Source organism: Sturnus vulgaris, chromosome 5 (genome assembly GCF_052056855.1).
Source record: "Sturnus vulgaris isolate bStuVul1 chromosome 5, bStuVul1.hap1, whole genome shotgun sequence".
NCBI classification, from domain to species: Eukaryota; Metazoa; Chordata; class Aves; order Passeriformes; family Sturnidae; genus Sturnus; species Sturnus vulgaris.
In genome coordinates, this window is record NC_142247.1 from 17,230,035 (window position 1) to 17,249,737 (window position 19,703).

Sequence of the window (19,703 nt, forward strand, 5' to 3'; positions counted from 1 at the left end):
TTCATCAGTGCATGCTCTTTAATGAACTCTAGAAAGTCACAATTCAAGTGGCATAATGCTTTCTAGTTACAAAACATTTATGGAACATCTATTCTTTATAGCCTAAATTAGAAGATATTCTAATATTTTAGTGAAGCGTCAGATATAATTACAGTGCATTATATACAGAGTACAGAAATATTTTTATAGGGAAAAATAAATAGAAAAATATGTAAACATCCTGAGTAAAATTCTGCTGCCAATGAAGTCAGTTACAGAATTGTCAAAGATACGAGCAAGGGCAGTATTTCACCCCTCTTTTTAAAGCATATAGCAGTGCACAATAGCTTCATTTCAGTTTAAAGTGCATACAATATTATAAAAAGAATTCATAAGCTTTTGGAAGTTTTACATATGCAGATTCCATTCACATCTATTGCGTCTCCTCAGTCCCATCTCTTCTGATTCAATGGCATCTTTGCTTATCATTTCTTCATCTTCTACAACATCTGGCTCCAACTGATGTATTTCACATTCACTGTGTAATTCATGCTCTTCTATTTTGTAATCATTATCAACATCCTCAAGCAAATCTTCATTACAGTCATCTTCTCTGTTGTCTATTTCATTTTCTTGAGAATGTTCAGCAAATGACTGAATGAGATCTTCAAGTTTCTCATTACAAATGTGTCCAAGATCTTTAAATTCCAAAAAAATAATCAAAATTAAAGTTTGCTGGGTAAGGCTCTGAATTTCAGTGTCAGTTTAGAAGTATTTTTACATTAGTTTTTTTTTTTTTTCTATTTTATTAAGACTCCAATAATGCAAAAATTCCCCAAATTTCTAGTGGACCATTCTTAACATTTAACATTTCTCTTGGGCTACTATGCAACTCTTGGAAGTCTCCAGTTGAAACAAACATACAATTTGCTGTTTAGTGTTTTATGCAAGCATTACTCACAGACTCAGAGGTCCCCATTTAGAAATCTTTTGCCTAAAGTTCGTCCAGTACAAACAGACTGCTTAGGAACTGATGTTCCAAAAGCCCATTTTATCAAAACAGAATGTGACTGTGACATCCCAGTTCAATGTCTTGAGCACCTATTCTTAAATAAATCATGATGTATCAAACACTTGAAATTGGATACATCTCAAATAAGAAGAATGGTATTCCTACAGAATAAAACTAACTCCATACAAATGACCTAAGGTGCAGAAGCTGAACATTATTATAGTAAGATCTATTTATTCTCCTAAAATATAAACTACTTAATTATCTATCTGTCTGAAAATTAAATTACCTTTCATCTTGTTTTCTGATTTATCCAATCCACTTTCTTTCATCAGTCGTCTAATTGATTGGAGCTGTGTCATTATTTCATCTTTCTGCTCACAAGCTAAAGCATTGACACTAGAAAAAAAAGACAGCTGAAATATTATCTTGGAAGGGAGTGCTTGGTAATAACACACTTACTGCAGTATTTCTTTCTGTGCATAGATACCATAGTTAAGTTTGTGAAATGTTTAGGTCAAGCTTTCCTTTGAGCACTGTCTCTTGAGAAGTGGGGAGGCCATTACACCATACAGCTACTGAATGTCTCTGTACTCTAACACTGGAGCCCCAAGGGCCAGTGTGGAGTAATGGCTACTGAAAGTAACAATTATCCCAAGTACTGTCACTAGTAGTACAACAATACCTAATACAGAACTTTAAAGTTTGAAGGCTTTTCTCATTCAAGGCTTTTTAACCTTCCTCCCCATCACTACTAGAAATTTGTTAGGCAAACTGGCCAGTGAATTTGCTGATTAACAGTTTCAGCAGATATCAAGTTAGGAAATTCTGCACGTTTTAACCTGTGTTTCGTGAAGGATGTCAGTCTAGAAAATTAACTGCATGGATACTTTTATTTCTAGTAGATAAGTAAGGCTCTAGCTTCTTAAGAACAGAACTTCTTTAAACTACAAGGAGTTTTAATATTACTGATTTCCTTGTCATACTAAAATAGATAAGTTCTATTTCACTGAAATACACACACACTTCACAGATTCATTTCAAAACACAAAAATAAGCAGCTATATCCTGTTAACTATTTTTTTCTTATAATTACACCTAAAAAAAGAAACTCTGCTACCAAAATCTAATTCCCACAAGGGCTTTCAAATGCTACTGAGTTTAAGCATGTTTTCACTATTAGTCTCCTTGGTCAATATTAAAGTTCATCTTGTTAAGCCACAGTAAAATGATCACATGTCTTCTGCATTTATGTTTGGTGAACAAGAGATGGAAGGTATCTGTGAAAAAGTTCACAAATGGCAGAATTGGTATTACCTGCAAAAGGCTAAAGAAACAATAAGTAATCAAAGAAGGTTCCTAAAACAGTTCCTTACCTATATATAAGGATAATTTTAAGAACTCTTTGTTAACATTTTGGCAAATTTCAATATACAGGAAATAACACTGAGATTTTTTTAGAAATACTCACCAGTTTGAAAGTGGATCCAACTGAGTCAATAAAGAATTTAACATTTTCTCTGTCTGTGCTAGATGTTGCTCCAGTTCTAAAAGCTGATGCTCTAACAAAAACAAGCACAAACAAAAACAATAAAACAAAAAAGGAGGGAGGTGGTGGGGGGAGAGAGGGGGAGCAGGAGAGAAAGAACTTTGTAAAAAATGTCTTTACAAAATCATTAGGATATTAATTTATATTTTTCATTCAAAAGATTCAAAACCAGAAAGCTTCTTTCATCTATAAAATTCTACAATATGAAAAGGGAGTGGTGGGGTAAGAACAGAAGCATTATTATGTGTGAACAGAAGTCTTTCCACCCAGCAACCTATCCCCAATAATGCCCAAACAGAGGATACCTTTGTAGAAACTGAAAAAGAATGTGGAGCTCACCTTCCCAGTCTCAAAAACTATGCAGCTGCAAGACTTCCCGAGATGTAAGTACTGTATTTACACTTCATATGCTTTCATGTGTTTGTCTATTCACACCTTACAAATATATTTAATGCTTAATGCACTAGAATCAAGAGGAGTCACTCCTTCTAAAATACAATTAAACTTTGAAGAAAGAAGAATGCAACACACAAGGATGATGAGAAGGCAGTGTAGCAAATCACTGCTGAACCTCATTACAGACCTGGCGCACACAGACACCAAAAGATGCTGCTAGTTGTTTAATTCACTAAAAATGTGTCTATACAAGGGAGGGAAAGGTATGAAAACAGCATCAAATTTTAATGTTTGTGACAGGTTTCTCATTTGGCCTAGAAATCATAAATGGTCTCTATAATTATTCAGCCATACTGTACCACTGTCAATACAGTTCAGTTCTAAACCAGATAATTATATTATTTTTAAATACCCCATTTATTCAATTATATCCCATCTAAACTGACGAAAACTGAACAGATTTTAAGTGAGAAAAACATCAGATATTTTAAAGGCAGAGAATCATACTGCATTGCTACAGCTGTTTGAAGAGCATTACATCTGGAGAATTTAAACAACCTCAAACAAGCATTTCAAACATACAGAATAACAAAGTAGGTGTTTGTAGATTCCTAACTGCTCTAAGTAACTTGAAAGATCATCTTCATTTAGCTAGATTGTATCAATAAAAACACGTTTTGTTCCAGTAGGAAATAACCATTTTTGTTGAACACATGCATTCTGAATGGGTGTGTTACCTGTTTCTTTTGCCTTGTCTTCTGTACTTTTTTCCTTTTTGGAGTGACTTTCTTCATGTGACTTCATCTTTAAAAAATACAATCAAGTTAAACAACTTCATTACTATTTGTGTAATAAAAACAAAACTGCATTTAGAATTTTAGTGAAAGTAAACAGCAACCATGAAAATGTGCTACATTAATGAAACTTTTCTTCTATGATGCCTCCTTCCTGTCTTAAACTAAAACTTTGATTTTAAGCAAACACAACATGACTGGCAAAAGCTGTAAAAGAAAGCAGTCGCTATTTCAAAAAGAAGAAGCTTTCTAGGTTACTGGATCTAGTCTCCTATCATTAACTACAATACAGAATTTATTTCTTAAAGTAATAAAGATACTATAATAACAATATTTACATTTTAATCCCACAAGCTCAAGTGTAAAGAATTTTAACACACAAAATACAGTTTTCATGGTTTTTAAATCTCATACTAAACTGGGCAGCATCACACTAATTTTGCTAAGCTGTGATATTTTTCTCATACCAAGACTAACACGAACTGACTCCAGAAATGAGGATGTTGTCTCCAGTCTTACTCCTGTTCATTTTTATTTTCCCTGAGGGCAAGCAACAATATTCCAGGTGCACTCTCAGCTTTGTAAGTCCTGCAGTATCTCTTACTATAAATAATGCATTTCAAGACTGATTCCTTTTAAGAAACAACCTATCGTGTTCTCCTTTTTGAATTTACAAACGGTAGAAAAGGTATGCCATACTGCAAATAAAGCTGCATGTTGCAACTACAAGTGAGATCAAATGATCAAATGAGAAGTCCAGACAAAAGGTCAAGTCTACTTGCTATTCTAACTGCTAATCTAAGACCACTGCTCTGCAGGAATTGTCCGCCTCCTTCCCATACTCAGACTCATTCTGAAGAATGAAAAGGAAGTGAAAACACAGATGAGACTTAGGTTACTCAGGCAGCAGCACAGTTTAGGTTCTCAGATTCTCATTTGAGGCTGCAGGGTAAGATTCTTACTTCTTCAAGCATCTAAAAATACGTAAGCCAGAGGCATTTATACAGAATAATTAGATATGCTGAAATTTTAAGTTTGGACTTCAATTCAAAAACAGAGCAAGAAATAGCTTTTGGACAACCATGGCTCAGAATTAGAAGAACAAACAAACAAGCCAAGAAGTTACATTTCCTCCTAACCACAATAATTTAATGCTTTTCCTATGGCTTACCTTAAGAAGTTTGTATGCTGCAAACATTCCCACTCCAAGAGCATACAACGGCATGAGGGTGAATGCTAACTCTCGACCATTTCCTCTTGTTCTCTCACTTTTTATCTCTTTTTCCATTGCATTTCTCATCTGTTGAATACTCTGGTAAGTATTACTGTCAGAATTTCCTGGATTCCGGTGAGCTTGATAAACTGTCTGAGGACTACCTTAAAAATGAAATTGAGGGAAAGATAACAAAGTAAGAAATAAAATTAGGAGTCCACAACTGGAATTACATTTTTTTCTTCTTGTGTAACATCTTTGTTCCTCACTCTTCTAAGATGGTGTGGCCTTGTATCCACTTAAAAAATTAAAAATTATTCTTACATTAACAGGATGCAGTTAAATCTAGGAAGCAAAAACTCTCAAACCAAGCTTGGTTTCTTTAATGTACAATTTTTAAGCTTCACAGCAACATTGGCAAACCCTCAGCAAACCACAGAAAGACAGATATAACAAGAAACAACTTAAATCTTGAAATTAAAGCATACTCAGGGAAATTATTGATAATGCTGAAAACAGTAATTAATATTTTTTCCTTTAAACCAAAGGAACTGAGTTAATTACAAATTGAATTGTCTGGTCCCAGAAAAAAAGTTTTGTTGAAATACGCTGTGCTGCTGCTGCTTTCAATATTTTGACAGTAAACTCAATTTTTCATGGATATTCCCACAAGCTCAGAAGTACTGTGCCTTTGCAAATCAAATATTTAGCAGGAGAAAATTATACAATAGCCAAGAGATGCAACCTTGGAGCTCAGGGGTATTTTTGCACATAATTTGCCTGCTGGAACAGGGAGCAGATGAGAAAACAGCCAATGTCATTGTTCAATTTAGGAAACAGGTTATTTGGTAGTTAAATCAAGGGTTCATGGGACATGCACATATGGAACAGTACCATATAAAGAATGCAGATGATTGCAGAGACAGACTGCAGGGGATTGGGGGATTGTGAAGTTTTACACTCATGTCTCAACCAAGTGCCAAAGCAGAAGACCATTATGTAAGTCACTATTTATCAATTAATACTGTGACAGTGGCATTTCAGGAACTCACAGTAATGTAACTCAAATGTGCAAAGTACAACCACAATCTGATAAAGAAAAAATTAATGTTACACAAAACCTAAATGCTCTAGCTGATACAATCAGAACTCAAACTACCTTCATATTTCAGTGCAAATTCAGAACAAGTAAGTTTAGACTTGCTAACTAATCTGGAAATCACATATCACATTTATATATTTTTCCACCTTTCACAATGTTTCATATTGATTCCTTGTTTTACATTTGCACTCATCTTTTTCCCTATTTTAAGTTCTATTTGTTTTTAAAGTAAATGAGAAGTTTTACTAAAATAGTTACTATCACAGATGAAAAACATTTCTACAGATCACACAAATACGAATGGGAGAGGAAGAATGTTGAATCCTAGTGGAGTCCAGTGTCCTGCACCAAGCTTATCCCACAGAAGAAATGGCAAAGTGAGTTACTAGCCAACCAGGAAAAAAAGCACCACTCAGAGAGATGACAATAGGAGATCTGTCTGAAATTTCTTTTACTCAGTGCTGGGCCAGTACTTCAGTAGAATCACCAGCATATGAAGTGCTTCTTTTTTTTTTTTTTTTTTAGGATTTGGTTTTAAAATAATTTGATCAATAGGGAATATACAGCTACATTATAAATAAAAAGTAATCAGGCAAGAGCTTATGAAGCACAGTAAGTTTGACATCAGGCGGGAAGAACATGGTAGCAGCTCCATTTTTCTGCCAGTAGGGAAAAGCACAGACAGACCTGGAGGATTACAGCAACTATCTGTCTCTTGGTTTGAAACACCTTGGAAGGCATCACCAATGAATCACAGAGCTACCCCACAAAAGCAGGCTTTTTGTGATTGCCAAAAACAAAGGTCTACCTTTCGACTTTGAGCCAAATCGTGATATGCACTAACATGGCTTAACATACATGGATACCACTATAGCTACTACAAGTAGTAAACTGTAACGCATTCATTGATACCTTTTCTAAACAAGCATCTTAGACTCTTTTAATACACTGCCGGACAGATTTTGTATGACTCTGTTCGTGTATTTACTAACAGTAACACTGGGCTTCCTTATTGCAATTGATTTTTCCCTGTGAGACCGCTCAGCTCATCCGTTCGATTGTGCGCCTGCGGGCATTGCTCATCACACCGCTCCGCACTTCCAATTACCGGGCGTTCCCTGCACTTTAGAGTAGTTCTGGTAAGACAACACGGACAAAACCCAAAGCACTGGCAAAACAGGACAGCAAAACACCGCAGGAGCTGGGGGTGTTTAAGGCGCACACAGGCCAGATCGAAGCGGTCTGACCAGGCCTCTCCGTCCACAGCCCGTGCACAGCCCGCGTCTCCCGCCGGCGATCCCTCTCGGATCCCTCTGGGGCTCCCTTCGAGCCCGCGGCGGCTCCCGCCCGGAACCCCGGCCGCGGCATCGCCCCGGCTCCTACCTCTGCCGTGCTGACGGGGATCGTAATGGCCGGGGCCGGCCTTGCCGCCCCGCGGAGACCGCCCGGGCCGCACGCCGCCTCCTCCCCCGAACATCCTGGGCATGACGACGAAGACGCAGAGCACCAGCACGGCCGAGACCAGCACCTGCTGCACGGCCGAGAGCGCCATGGCCGCCTCCTCCCCGCCGGCTCCCGCGGCCGGGCCGCGCCCCGCGCCCGCCACAGCGCCCCCGGCGGCGCCCCGCGGCACGGCCGGGCCCGGCACAGCACTGCCCGGCATGGCACAGCCCGGCACGGCACGGCACGGCACGGCACCCGGCACGGCACGGCACAGCACTGCCCGGCACGGCACGGCACGGCACGGCCGGGCCCGGCACAGCACTGCCCGGCATGGCACAGCCCGGCACGGCACGGCACGGCACGGCACCCGGCACGGCACGGCACTGCCCGGCACGGCACGGCACGGCACGGCACGGCACGGCACGGCACGGCAGGCACGGCGCGGTGCGGTGCGGCATGGCTCCGGCCGCGGCACCGGCTCTCCTCCTAAAGCCAGCACATGAGCTGTACCCCGAGGGCTGAAGGACTTTTCCGGTGGCAAGTGAAGATTTTTGCCGGAAAGGGTTAAACGAAAGTGAAGAAGATGCAGAAAAAGCAGATGTTTAATGTTTAGTCCGTTTAGTGCCACAAGACGAACATGTTAGCAATGGGCAGCTAAATGATGAGCATCCTGAACACACTGGGGAGCACGCATTTATTCAGCAAAGAATGTCCTTTGCTTGGGTGGGTTTTAAGCTGGATTGGCAGATAAGGGGAGGGTGGTGATTTTGGAAGCAATGGAGTTTGCCAAAGACACCACGCGCAGCTTTAAATGCTCAGGAATAGGAAAACCAGGAAAAGTTAAGACTGAAAGTATGGCTTGGAAAAACCAAAGGCCTTGGGGAGGAAAGAGTATCAGCAGTCGGTGGAGTTAATTGTAAAGTCCAAAAAGAAACTAAGAGTGAACTGAAACGTATGAGCGCTAGTAAACCAGAGTAATAAATCACAGCATCTTCTATTAAGATATCAAACTGGGTACTTTAATGGTAAACTTTATGAAAAACAGTCATGAAGACAAATACAGATCGTTCCTGTTCAGGAATTAGCTGCAAAGAAGTAAGAGGTAGTAGCATGAGTTACTGGCCAAGAATTGGCATGTTTACCTCATGAAGCTGTCTTTGTAAAATGCCCTGATGTGTATTTAAAGCCATACCATAGGAAGAGTAAATACTTGTTTTAAGAGACTCTCTTTTAAAAAATTTGTACTATTGAATCTACAATATATGTGCATTTTTACTTTGAATTATTTTTTTATGTATCAAATAAAAAAACCCTTAATGACCTGTTCAACAATAAAACCCCAAAAGTTTAATGTTTAATAACATGCCAGCAGTTCCTTGCCTGAAGACAAAACTGCATTTCAAATATTTTTCAGTCGCTAGCAAGAGCTCTTACAAAGTTAATTTTCAACACTGAAGGGAGGAAAATCTTGTCTAATTAAATTAGTTTGTATTTCTGTGCTGCAATAGGAAAAGTAAATTAAAATAAAACACATGTACTTGCCTAAATAAGGGAAAGTATTTCTTTTTGAAACTCCAGTGTTTGCTATTTATCTGCTTATTGCTCACTGGATTTATCTGATTGTTTAAGATTTTGTTGTAACTCAACATCGCACAACCCTTTCACCTTTCATGCTTTGTAGAATTGGGATGCAGCTGTGGCACAGACTGCAAGTGAATAGACAAATGAATGCATTTTTGCACATAAATAATCAATGACAAAATTTATGATATATTTCTGATTTCTCAGTGGTAATTTTGTGAAACTTAATGCTGCTGAGGAAGTAAACGTTTCTGTTGAACACTTAATATTTTATTTATTCATTCCCATGTTGAAAAAATAAGCTTTAACATCAGGTCAGTTTGACATCATCAGTTTCATCTATGAGCAAGTACATATTTCACTGATCTAAAACAGATGATAATTTTAATGTCACGTAGATCTTAGCTAATAAAAGCAGCTCTTAAACTTCTTATCTCAGTGTTCAAAGGTGCTTAGACTGCTCTCCATGTAAATTACATTATGTAGTTTACATTTACATTTACATTACATTATGTAGTTTACCTACAGAGAAACTGTTACCAGACACAATGGTATCTGTGAGATTCTTTTTTAGTAAGTTTTGGATTGTGAAATGAAAATATCAAAAGTTACCAGAATCATTTATGGAACATTTTCCTTTCAGCTGTTTTTGTCTTTTCTCACTTATTTCTCTTCAAGTGTTAATTCTTGTTTTCTGCCCCTGGTTCTGCCTGTAACAAAAACAAAAGCAAGGCTGCAGGATTTAAGTTTTGCTGTTTATTTGGCAGTAGATTTTTTAGAAGGCTAGAACTAGACAGTATCATAGGAAAGTATTTTTTCTTTTTTTTTTTTTCTGTGGCATAATAAATTATGAAAAGTTACTTAGGAAAGTAGTTTTTACATTTTAATAATTGCAATTCAGCCTTGTCTGCATAGCATTCTGGAGGGTTTTGCACATTTGTCTTAGAGTGATATTCACGTCTAAACTTTTTTCCCCTTGATTGTTTGCTCCTTTCTTGTTTTACAGAGTTAAGTCGTATTGAAATGTTCATGCATTTCAGGCAACATTTCAGGGAAAATTACAAAGGAAACTAGTCACTGGCAAAAAACAAGCAGGGTACAGGTATTAAACACTGTGAGCATGTAAAAGTACCTGTGTCATCAGAATTGATAATTGAAGATCATGTGTGATCCAGGAGCAGTTGTGTGCTTGAAAGCTCAGACACAAAATTGAAAATGGATAAAATTTATGAATCATAAATGGATGGGCTGTGTAGACCTGTAAAGAGAGCCACACACTGGAATCTCAAAGTGGTGGAAATCTCAAAAATGTATGTGAGGCTGTTACATAAAGGCCCCTGAAATGCTTAGTTCTTAACCCAGCATTCAGGTAACACCACTTTAAATCCTTTTCAGAAAAATGATTATGTTGGATGAACACAACTGCTTCTTTCGTTTATAATTGAAGAGGTGAAACTTTTGGGAATGTTCAAGTCAGTTTGTCAGTCTGAGGCCTGTACCCTTCCTACTGGAGAGATACTCTGATACTGAGTAAAGCTACTATGTCTGCATGTCTTCCAGAAATGGAATGTGTGATCATCCACATGTTCTAGGTATAGAGTTAAACATTTTTACCTGAATTCATTACAGTTTGGTTCATCATGTGCAGAAGGTATTGGAAGAGTCTCCTAAGAAAAAGCAGATGCCTAAACTGTAATGCCTGTCTTCTCTTGAGTATGGCAGGTAACACTCTTTGGTCTAAAAATATGCAGTGCCAAAGCTTTTGCACTTAAGTTTACAGGAGTAATCATCCAGATCACTTCAAAATTACAGTAAAACTGTCTGCAGTCCAATCACATACTAATGGCCTCCTCTGTTAATTGTGAAACTGTTTACAGCCTCATTACTACAAAATAATTATAGGATTTTTTTAGCTTTTAATGAATACAAAATGGTTTCTTACCGAATAATTCTTGTGGAAATTCAATACCATCGCCTTGTTGTCCAGTAATCTGTTTTCTGCCCTGAGGTGCCATTGTGTAATAGCAGCAGCAATGCACGTCAGAATATTAGGTTATTCACAGGTGTGGAAGGCCAAGTGATCTTGCAGCTGCCTAATCCTGAGGACAGGAGAAGAAAACCCAGCAGATCTACCCCATTTGTTCAACTGAACTTAGTAAGCCAAGGTCAGATCTTCTCTCCTCAACATAAGGAACAATAGTCTCTGGGGAAGTTGATGATTTGAGAACAAAATTAAATGAAATTTCACACATTCCCAGGCATCGTGGATATCTGTAATAGGCTGTAGTTCACCAGTTTTTAGTCCTCTGCCTAAACAGAACATTAGGAAAACATTAAACATCTGAGGTTTTATTTTTCCAGCCATTTTGAACTAAAAGCAGGTCAGAAGTGTGAAAATGGGATATAACATGAGGAATTTTTCCAAATCATGAGGCTGTAAAGCTTCTTGCATGTACCCAGCTCATAGTGCTAAATTTCACTTGAGATCTGTGGAAGGAGAATTGTCCAGACTATACAAAGTGATATTCAAATTCCATAACTAAATGGTCGAGATCCACCGCTTAATGCTGGCAAAAGTATAAAACTCTTCTTAGGAAAATATCATAGATGCTCGAGGGCAGGCTGAACTTCTGTTTTAATTACTGATAGAGTCACTAGATGGAGCCAGAAATGCACGAAAGCATTTTATAACCTGGACTATCCTGTACCAATCAAAATTTTCTACTGCATAGAATCTCAGTTCATTTTCCAAACACAGAATTTCAGCTGCATGCATATATAAGTGCAAGATCACTGTACTGTTAAATTAATGGTGCAGATTTAGTGTGCTGATTTTTTTGTGCAAACTGCATGTAGTTGTAATATAATCACAGTTTTACATTAAGTCTGACCAGGAAAACTGAGCAGAGAATAAGACTCATTAACATATTTTACAATCTATTTGTAACAATTTTTCCCTGTAAACCTACCTAAAACTGGGTTACAAGACCTTAGCTCTTAAAACATATGGCTCTTCTTATGCTCTTGCATATTTGTACAATTTGGTTTAGGTTTGAATAAAAAAAAAAAACTTCAACCAGCTTGTAGAACAGTTGGAGAGACAATACAAATGCCAACACATACCATCCTACTGCCCTGAGAAGTGATCAGAATTGGAATGTTATACCAAGAGTGCTAATCCTGTAGCTGCTCTCCAGGAGCACAGGAATCTGCTCCAGTAATTTCAGGCTAGCAGGTAATAGCAAATAACTAAGGAGGAGAGAATCAACACATGCTCAAGCTTGGGATTTCCAAATTTTATTTTTGTTGCACAGCAAACCAGGCCAGAATGTCTGTTCTGCAGCAAGGTGCTGTTCAGGAGCGTTTTTTTAACTCCTGCTGAAGCACAGATTTCCTACTTCTGTTTATTTCTTGAGTAATTCTGATATGGAAGCAATGTCCTGCAACATAATTGAAACTAAGCTGGTGTGAATAAGCAATACTATTGGAAAATCAGCTGAATAGCAGTTTTCTGTTTTGTCAAAGCTGCATTTTTTATGATTGATGCAGTGTTAAGAAAGCTGTTCGACAGCATCTCTTCAGATAAGATCAACAGTCACAGAATGGTTTGGCAGTCACCCAAGACGGAGCACACTCAAAGAAAAGGCAGAAGTATACTTGGAGTGTTGCTCCTTGCTGATATGCATGGCAGATGCCTGTTTCACGCTTTGCCCTTTGACTGCCAGCTATGATGTCAGATAGAGTTGTACCTGATTAAGCAATTGCTCTTCACTTCCTGTTGAACACTTTCAAATGCCTCCACGCCCTGGGGACAACCTCTGAAAAACTGCTTGTTGGTATCATCCCCACCTAAGAGATTTTTTTGTTTTAAAAGTTGTGAAGAAACACTGGAGAATTATGAAAATCACATTTTTCTTTGCTGTATTGTTCCTACTGGATTTCTTCACTTTCTTTCATGCTTATCTGCAATATCCCTTGCCTGACATAGAAGATGCAAAGTTCATTGAAGATTGTGTGAGAGCTCACAACACATTTCGATCCAAAGTGAATCCACAAGCCAGCAATATGCTTCGCATGGTAAGGTGGTGTTTGTGATCTTTTTGAAATTATTAAAGACTGGCTGATTTAGCCCATCTTATTCTTAATTTGTACTGTGTTATTCTTTCCATTTCAGTTAATGATTTCTGTAACATATATGTTAGTTCTTTGCATGAAATAGAAAATACATTAATTTTCACAGTATTGTTCAATTTTAATAACTTGAAGGGATTTTCTTTTTTTAGCACAAGATTTAGCTACTCTCAACTTCAGCCAGAGCAAAGACCTGTATTGCAAAAAATAGTGTTCAGTTCTCAGTATATCATCTACCTCTTTCTAAGACAGTTAGTAATCTGTTTCATATCAGGTCAGGTTTCATACGTAGAAGCTGTTTGGCTTTTAAAAAGTTTCTGAATAGGCAGTCTGCAACAGGATTTGTTGAAAATCTGTCATCTCCTGTTGTTTCTTCTAATGTAGACCATGTGTTGAATAAAGGGATTTTCCAGGACATTAATTCAGACACCTGATCTTCATTTGCTGTAGCAGGGTTTGAAGAGTAAGGATGGTGATATTTAGGCTGAAAAGCAAGGTAGCTACAAATACAGTGGATATCAGAACAGGTTATGGGTAGGTTGCATGCTGTTCAGTGGAATACATAAGGAAAAATGTGTATAGCTAGCTGAGAGAAGTAACTCCAGTCAGTTGCATGTCACTTCTCTGAGCCCTCCAGCAGTACTGCATAGCTGGAAAGGAAGTTAAATGCATAAGCACATGCAGAGTATGAATCATTTCTAAAAGTGGAAGCTCACAGAAAAAGGATGAGGTTCAGAGTACCAGTGACTTTAATTTCTTGCCATGTTAAAAACTATGTTTAATTTAAAAAGCTAGTGCAAAAGAGCAAACTTACCTGCTCAGACCAAAGACCCAGCAATTCTGGAATAACAGCAGGATGAATATATTTAAACCTCTTGAATCAAAGGTGTACTTACAAGGTGTACCAATCATGGTACACCTTCACACAAGATATACAGATGTCTCTGATTGAAGCTGCAGAGCACTCTCGTTGCTGTTATATGAAAGCCCTCTGAACTTGAAGATCATTATCCTACTCCAGGTTCTCTCAGGCCTTTCTAGTTCTAGTGTACCTTTCTTGAGATGGGGTGCTGTGCTGCACACAGCATTTAACAGGACTTCTGCAGAAGTGGGATTATGTATGTGGTTGTATTCTCCATTCCTTTGCAAAGCGTTTCTAATACTTTATTTGCTTTTTAGTCTACTACTTTCAAGTGGTAGTAGCCATCTCCAAACCTGTTATGAGGAGCACAAACTCAATTTTTTCTCACATATCTTAACTTGAATTTCCCTGTACTGAACTTCATCTGTCAGCATAAAATCTGCACATCTGCCAGACTGGTTTGTTAAATTATCACTTGTGCCTCTTGGTATGGGAGTGTTTCCTTCTCAGCCCCGCATATATGAATGAGTCTTTTATGTGCTGAGGAGGGAGAAGAGATAAGAGGCAGAAGGAGCTGAGGAAGGGAGCAGCTGTGACTCTCCCTTCTGTCCTGGCTAGCAGAACAGAATTCCTATCTGGCCTGGTAATAATTGCCAAGTACAAATTCCTGGACAGACAACATTTCCTAGGCACTAAGTCCCCCAAGCCCTTCTACAGCTGGAAGTTTCACACAGTTACCCCCTCCAGATGTCTCAGCTTAAAGACTGCACTCCAGCTCTAAATATATTAACAGGTCTGATACAACAGGACAGTGGCTAGATCCTGCATGCCCTGCAATAGCTAAGGGAGAAAGAAGACAAAAATTTGTTATGGGAGTAGAAATGTTAAGTGAGAGAAAGAAACTGAAGGCAGGGATGGGAAGCGGAAAAGGGGAAAAGAACTCTTAACAAAAGTTTAAAAATGTTTAAAAATGTCTGAATTCAGTTAAGTCACTGCAGTTCAGGTTATAGTATGTTTTCTTCCTTTTCTATAGTCCTGGGATGCTGCTTTAGCTAAGACTGCCAAAGCATGGGCAAAGAAGTGCAAGTTTGACCACAATACCTACCTTAAAATTCCAGGAAAAATGCACCCCACCTTCCCATTTGTTGGAGAAAACATCTGGACTGGCACAGCCCACATCTTCTCTGTGGATGCAGCTCTCAAGTCTTGGTTTAATGAAGTCAGTAGCTATGATTTCAGCACCAATACATGTACTGACAAGTGTGGTCACTACACTCAGGTGAGTCTTACATGCCCCCAGTTCTTTATAGCCTAGCATATGGATAGTCTAATATATATGGTCTAATTTCACTAAAGATCTGAGTACAGGCTTGGAACAGATTGCTTTGGAACAGGAATTACAGCAGGGTTTGCACCCCCCAATTTATTGTTGCATGAGATTGGAAATAAATACTATGAGCCCCAGGGATGTCAAGTAATGGTGGAAAGGGATTATTCCCTGGAAATTTCTCACTTACAGGGGAGACAGATAATGAGCACAAAAATTATCTGTCATTTGTCCCAGCTGCCCTTCGGGGTTAAGTTGCTCTGGTGTCAGCTGATTTAAATTTCCCTGAGATACTTCCCTTCTCCTTCTTCCCTTAATGCTTGGCAGTATTTGAACAGCGCATTATGTTCCTCCCTTTGTCCTGCAGGTCATCTGGGCAGAGAGTTACAAAGTTGGCTGTGCAGTTCACTTCTGCAATACAGTAGAAAATCTTCCAGGACTGTTCAAAGCAGCACATTTTGTTTGTAACTACGGGCCAGCGTAAGTTAATTGCGGCATTTGGGTTTGTTTCTTTTTAAATATCCCATCTGATCTGGTATCAGATGCCAACAATGATGGGTGCAGTTGTAACAAATTTCAGAATAAGCTACATTCTTATGTCACTTGTCGAAGGGAAACTTCTCCTGGCCATTGGGAACAGAACCTACTGGACATAGCTGGGACTGCAGAAAATCCCATTCTAAAAAAAGCAGAGAGCTGAGACCACTCACCATAATGCAGATGGTGGAAGAAAATCTGTTTTGACTTCAGTCCCTGCAGGAAAAATGGGAAAAGTGTAATCTTCCCACTTCAAAAAGATTATCTCTTTCTCTGGCCCTACATGAATTTCAAACAAGACATTGTAATTTAAGAAATAAAAGGAAGACATTTCTCTAGTTTATCTTGTACCTTGCACTATTTCTACATACTTTTCACAGGTTTGGTTTTCATAATCCAGGGGGGTAATGAGGGACTAGAGGCAAATTCTTGTATGCTTACAATAATACAGTATTGCCTGAGAAGTCTCATTAATTTCCAGTGGCAGGAGTCAACTGCTCCCCATGTCAGTGAGAGCTTTAATCTGATCTAAAAGGAATTTCAAGCAATTGCAATGACCAATTTTTTTATTAGGGTATTTGTATTCCCTCCCCATGATAGCCTTTCGATGACAGCTAACAAAATACTGTTCCTGTTTTGCAGGGGGAATTACCCAAGAAAACCATATAAAGAAGGACAGCCATGCAGTAGATGCAGTAATGAGAAGTGTGTAGACAAGCTCTGTGGTAAGACCAAAGTGATCAAGTAAGAAAATTGCATAGAAATAAAAGTGGCATAATTAGAGTGGAAAGACAATGAGTCAATTTGCACTAAGTGTATAGTGGGACTGTAGCACACCCCACAACAACAGTACCAAACTCGGGGAAGAATAGTGTAAGAAGGAAATGATTGAAATACTTTGCTGTTGAATGCTTTCAAAGTAGAAGCCAGAGTTTCTGATGCAGAGAAGTATCAGTTAGACTATTTTCTCTCTTTTATCTGGTCATGAAATCAAATCCAAAATTTTAGCCCCAGCAAATATTAACTGTCTAGTTCTTCTCTCCCAGCAGAAATAGGAAATTTATCTTCTGCTTTTTAGCTTGTTTAGCATGTCCTAACACATTTTCCAGACAACTATATTTCTGAACTAATAATAAGGCTGTACCAAAAAGCACAGTTATTTCTAATTTCCACAATTTTCTGAAAAATAGCAGTGAGAGCTTGCTTGTAAATATTTTCCCTACTATGCTCAGTATTATCAGAGTGCTGGTGAAAAATAATTAAATGAACAGAGCTTGGAAGGCTCAGGGGATGAGGGGATTTTAGTCCAATCTCGAGGAGCAATTAATAAAGGACTGGTAACCCCTTTGGAACAGGCCTGTGGCAGCTGTGGAATGTCTGGCTGGTGCTGGGAGCCAGTGTGGGGCTGAGCCAACAGAGCCCACTCCCAAACCCTACAAAGATGCAACAATGAAAGGAGTGTGGTTGGAGTAGAAGCCTCTCTGGGGTGGAGGTGTTCCCTGCAAACATGCTGCCTGGGCCTGGGAGAGAAGTGGGCAATGGCGAGGGGCTCTGCCTGCTCCCTCCTCCTTGCCTCCCCTCTGATGAGCCAGAGTGACTCTGTGCTGGGCCTGTCTCTTCTGTGTCAGGGTGTGGGCACAGCAGGGAAACCCACAGTCCATACCTGGTCACTCTGAGTCTGCCCCAAACAGCAGTGGACCTTTATGTCAACTCACATAGTTCCAAACTGGGCAATGTTTTAAATAAAAGGAGATGCAGCAATGTCTTTAATCAAATATTAATTTTATACAGAGGTTTAATGGGGATGGTCTTTACCAGCCAGACTCTAGACAGCTTCAGCTGTAGAAATTATTGAGCATTTGGCACTCTTATTTCCTTCTGTCATATCCTGGCTGACTCATTTGAAAGTCTCAGACTGATGCATCACAGGAAAACAAAAAAACATCTCAAAGACTAGGGGTAGGGACAGGAGGAACAGAGTATTTAAAAATGCTAGAACCCACTTTGACCATTTTTGCCTATAGGGCAAATGAGGAATTTCAATAGGATGTACACAGGCAATCCTGCAAATGCATCTATATTTTCAGTAAAGGTGTACTTCTGTGATAAATTAGTAGTTATATTTGTCTGCCTGTAGCTACTTAAATTTGGTATATGTAACAACTTTAAATAAATTCCATGTTTTGTTGTTATTTTTTATTCCCTCATCTCCATGAACACAAATTCATCCAAATACAAATACAGCTGTTTATTCTGCTTCTTCTTCAATTTAATAAAAAATATGAACTCCACACCAGTTGGGAGTCTGATCTTGCTGGCTTGCTTCCCCCTTGCAGGATGTTTTAGGCATTAACTGGCATCATCAGTGCAATCAGCCAGCCACGAGCAAAGGTTTACCTCTTTACATTATGAACCATTGAATGGTACTCACATTACTTTCCTCTTCTGATCTCTTTGCAGAAAATACAGAACGTGAGAAGCTGATAAGTACGTATCAAATTGTTCTTATGGCTTTCCTGTAAGTATGGCTAAGATTAGGTCTTAACACTTGTTCCTTCACTGACTTTTAGGTTATGCCAACTGGTATCCAGACTTCGATACACAGCCCCCACCACGGCCCCATCCCCCCAGGCCTGACGTCCCACCTGCTGAGCATTCACGACCCTCTTGTGACCAATACTGTCTTAGTGTTTTAATTTTAAGGCCACTGTTTCTCGTACTGAGTGCTGGTGCTGTACTTCTAGTACAACAGAAATTTCCATACACTTTTTTTTATGAGTAATGGTCAGTTAAGACACTGATTGTGATCCTACTGCTATATTATTCTCACACAATTTGCACACATTTAAAAAAATATTTGGTCATCTCTCATTATCTCTGCAATGTTTATCCAGCATAGGAAAGGCTAATTCTTCACTCAAGGCAAAACAGAAGTGGCTATGCATAGAGGCAGTATAATCTATTGGCAGTAGCTGCAACATGTTCCTATGTCTGTACGAGCCTCTTAGCTCTAGGGGTAGGTTGCTAGAGGGACCACAGAGACTAGAGATTATTCCATGTGCTAACGATCCTCCTGGAAGCCTGGGGCATCACAAAGACATGTCTGAAGTGGCACACTGTATCCAAGAGAAGCAATAATTCATCTTCATTGACCTTCAGTTATTCCAGACACAATTTTCTCCAGATAGTGGAGATTTAACTGTATATATATTACTTTTTATGAACAGGAATAAAGTTTGCCCTTTGCTATATTTAGCCTATGTGTGTTGATGTCCATTACTCTATTGTCAGTTGTACTATTCAGTTCTTCTCCTCTCAGAGTTAATCCTTGTTCTCCATAAGTAGAAGAATACCAGAGAAAGTTGACAGAGTAAGGAATAATGTGGGGTGTCAATGGGGAAAGCTTAATTTCAGGATGTGAGATAGTGAAATATCTAAAATGCAGAGTAGATGGCAGCCATCGTGAGCTTTCAGGTAGCAGGAAACAGAGACGAAGATGAAATGGGCCCAGGACAGATTCTGGTTTAGAAATGGAATATCTCAACCTCATTTAAAAACTCCAAACCTCTGATGGATTCAGTTTATTTTAAGAGACATTTAGCCCTCAACCTGACTCCCATTATTCCAATATATGTTTGTTAGTGAGGGGAAGACACCTATCTTTCAAGCCAGGAGATACTGACTAATATTAGCAATGCATAACCATGCTATCAATATTTAAAGCTGTTTTTTCCTCTTTTATCTTTGTTCTAATATTTTAAGAACACCGTGACTCAA

General features: G+C 38.8%; 2 protein-coding genes across 2 annotated transcripts; one reads left to right on the forward strand and one right to left on the reverse strand.

Annotated features, from left to right (window-relative positions):
* On the reverse strand, positions 1-7,635 carry LOC106855010 (uncharacterized). Its single transcript, XM_014879299.2, has 6 exons — positions 7,429-7,635; positions 4,902-5,107; positions 3,674-3,740; positions 2,463-2,553; positions 1,281-1,390; positions 1-677 (listed from the first exon to the last, which is right to left on the reverse strand). Exons 1-6 carry the CDS (start codon positions 7,595-7,597, stop codon positions 388-390), a joined length of 933 nt encoding a protein of 310 aa, XP_014734785.1. The 5' UTR covers positions 7,598-7,635; the 3' UTR covers positions 1-387.
* Positions 7,636-11,352: 3,717 nt separating this feature from the next.
* On the forward strand, positions 11,353-19,181 carry LOC106864136 (glioma pathogenesis-related protein 1-like). Its single transcript, XM_014893743.2, has 6 exons — positions 11,353-13,146; positions 15,096-15,341; positions 15,757-15,869; positions 16,569-16,651; positions 18,387-18,413; positions 18,497-19,181. Exons 1-6 carry the CDS (start codon positions 12,967-12,969, stop codon positions 18,706-18,708), a joined length of 861 nt encoding a protein of 286 aa, XP_014749229.2. The 5' UTR covers positions 11,353-12,966; the 3' UTR covers positions 18,709-19,181.
* Positions 19,182-19,703: the final 522 nt, after the last annotated feature.

Coding starts and splice junctions, on each gene's coding strand:
- LOC106855010 (XM_014879299.2), bottom strand. CDS start 7,597: ATGGCGCTCTCGGCCGTGCAGCAGGTGCTGGTCTCGGCCGTGCTGGTG. Junction 5,108..7,428: donor TCCCCGTCAGCACGGCAGAG/GTAGGAGCCGGG, acceptor TTCATTTTTAAG/GTAGTCCTCAGACAGTTTAT. Junction 678..1,280: donor ATCAGAAAACAAGATGAAAG/GTAATTTAATTT, acceptor TGGAATTTAAAG/ATCTTGGACACATTTGTAAT.
- LOC106864136 (XM_014893743.2), top strand. CDS start 12,967: ATGAAAATCACATTTTTCTTTGCTGTATTGTTCCTACTGGATTTCTTC. Junction 13,147..15,095: donor CCAGCAATATGCTTCGCATG/GTAAGGTGGTGT, acceptor CCTTTTCTATAG/TCCTGGGATGCTGCTTTAGC. Junction 15,342..15,756: donor AGTGTGGTCACTACACTCAG/GTGAGTCTTACA, acceptor TTTGTCCTGCAG/GTCATCTGGGCAGAGAGTTA.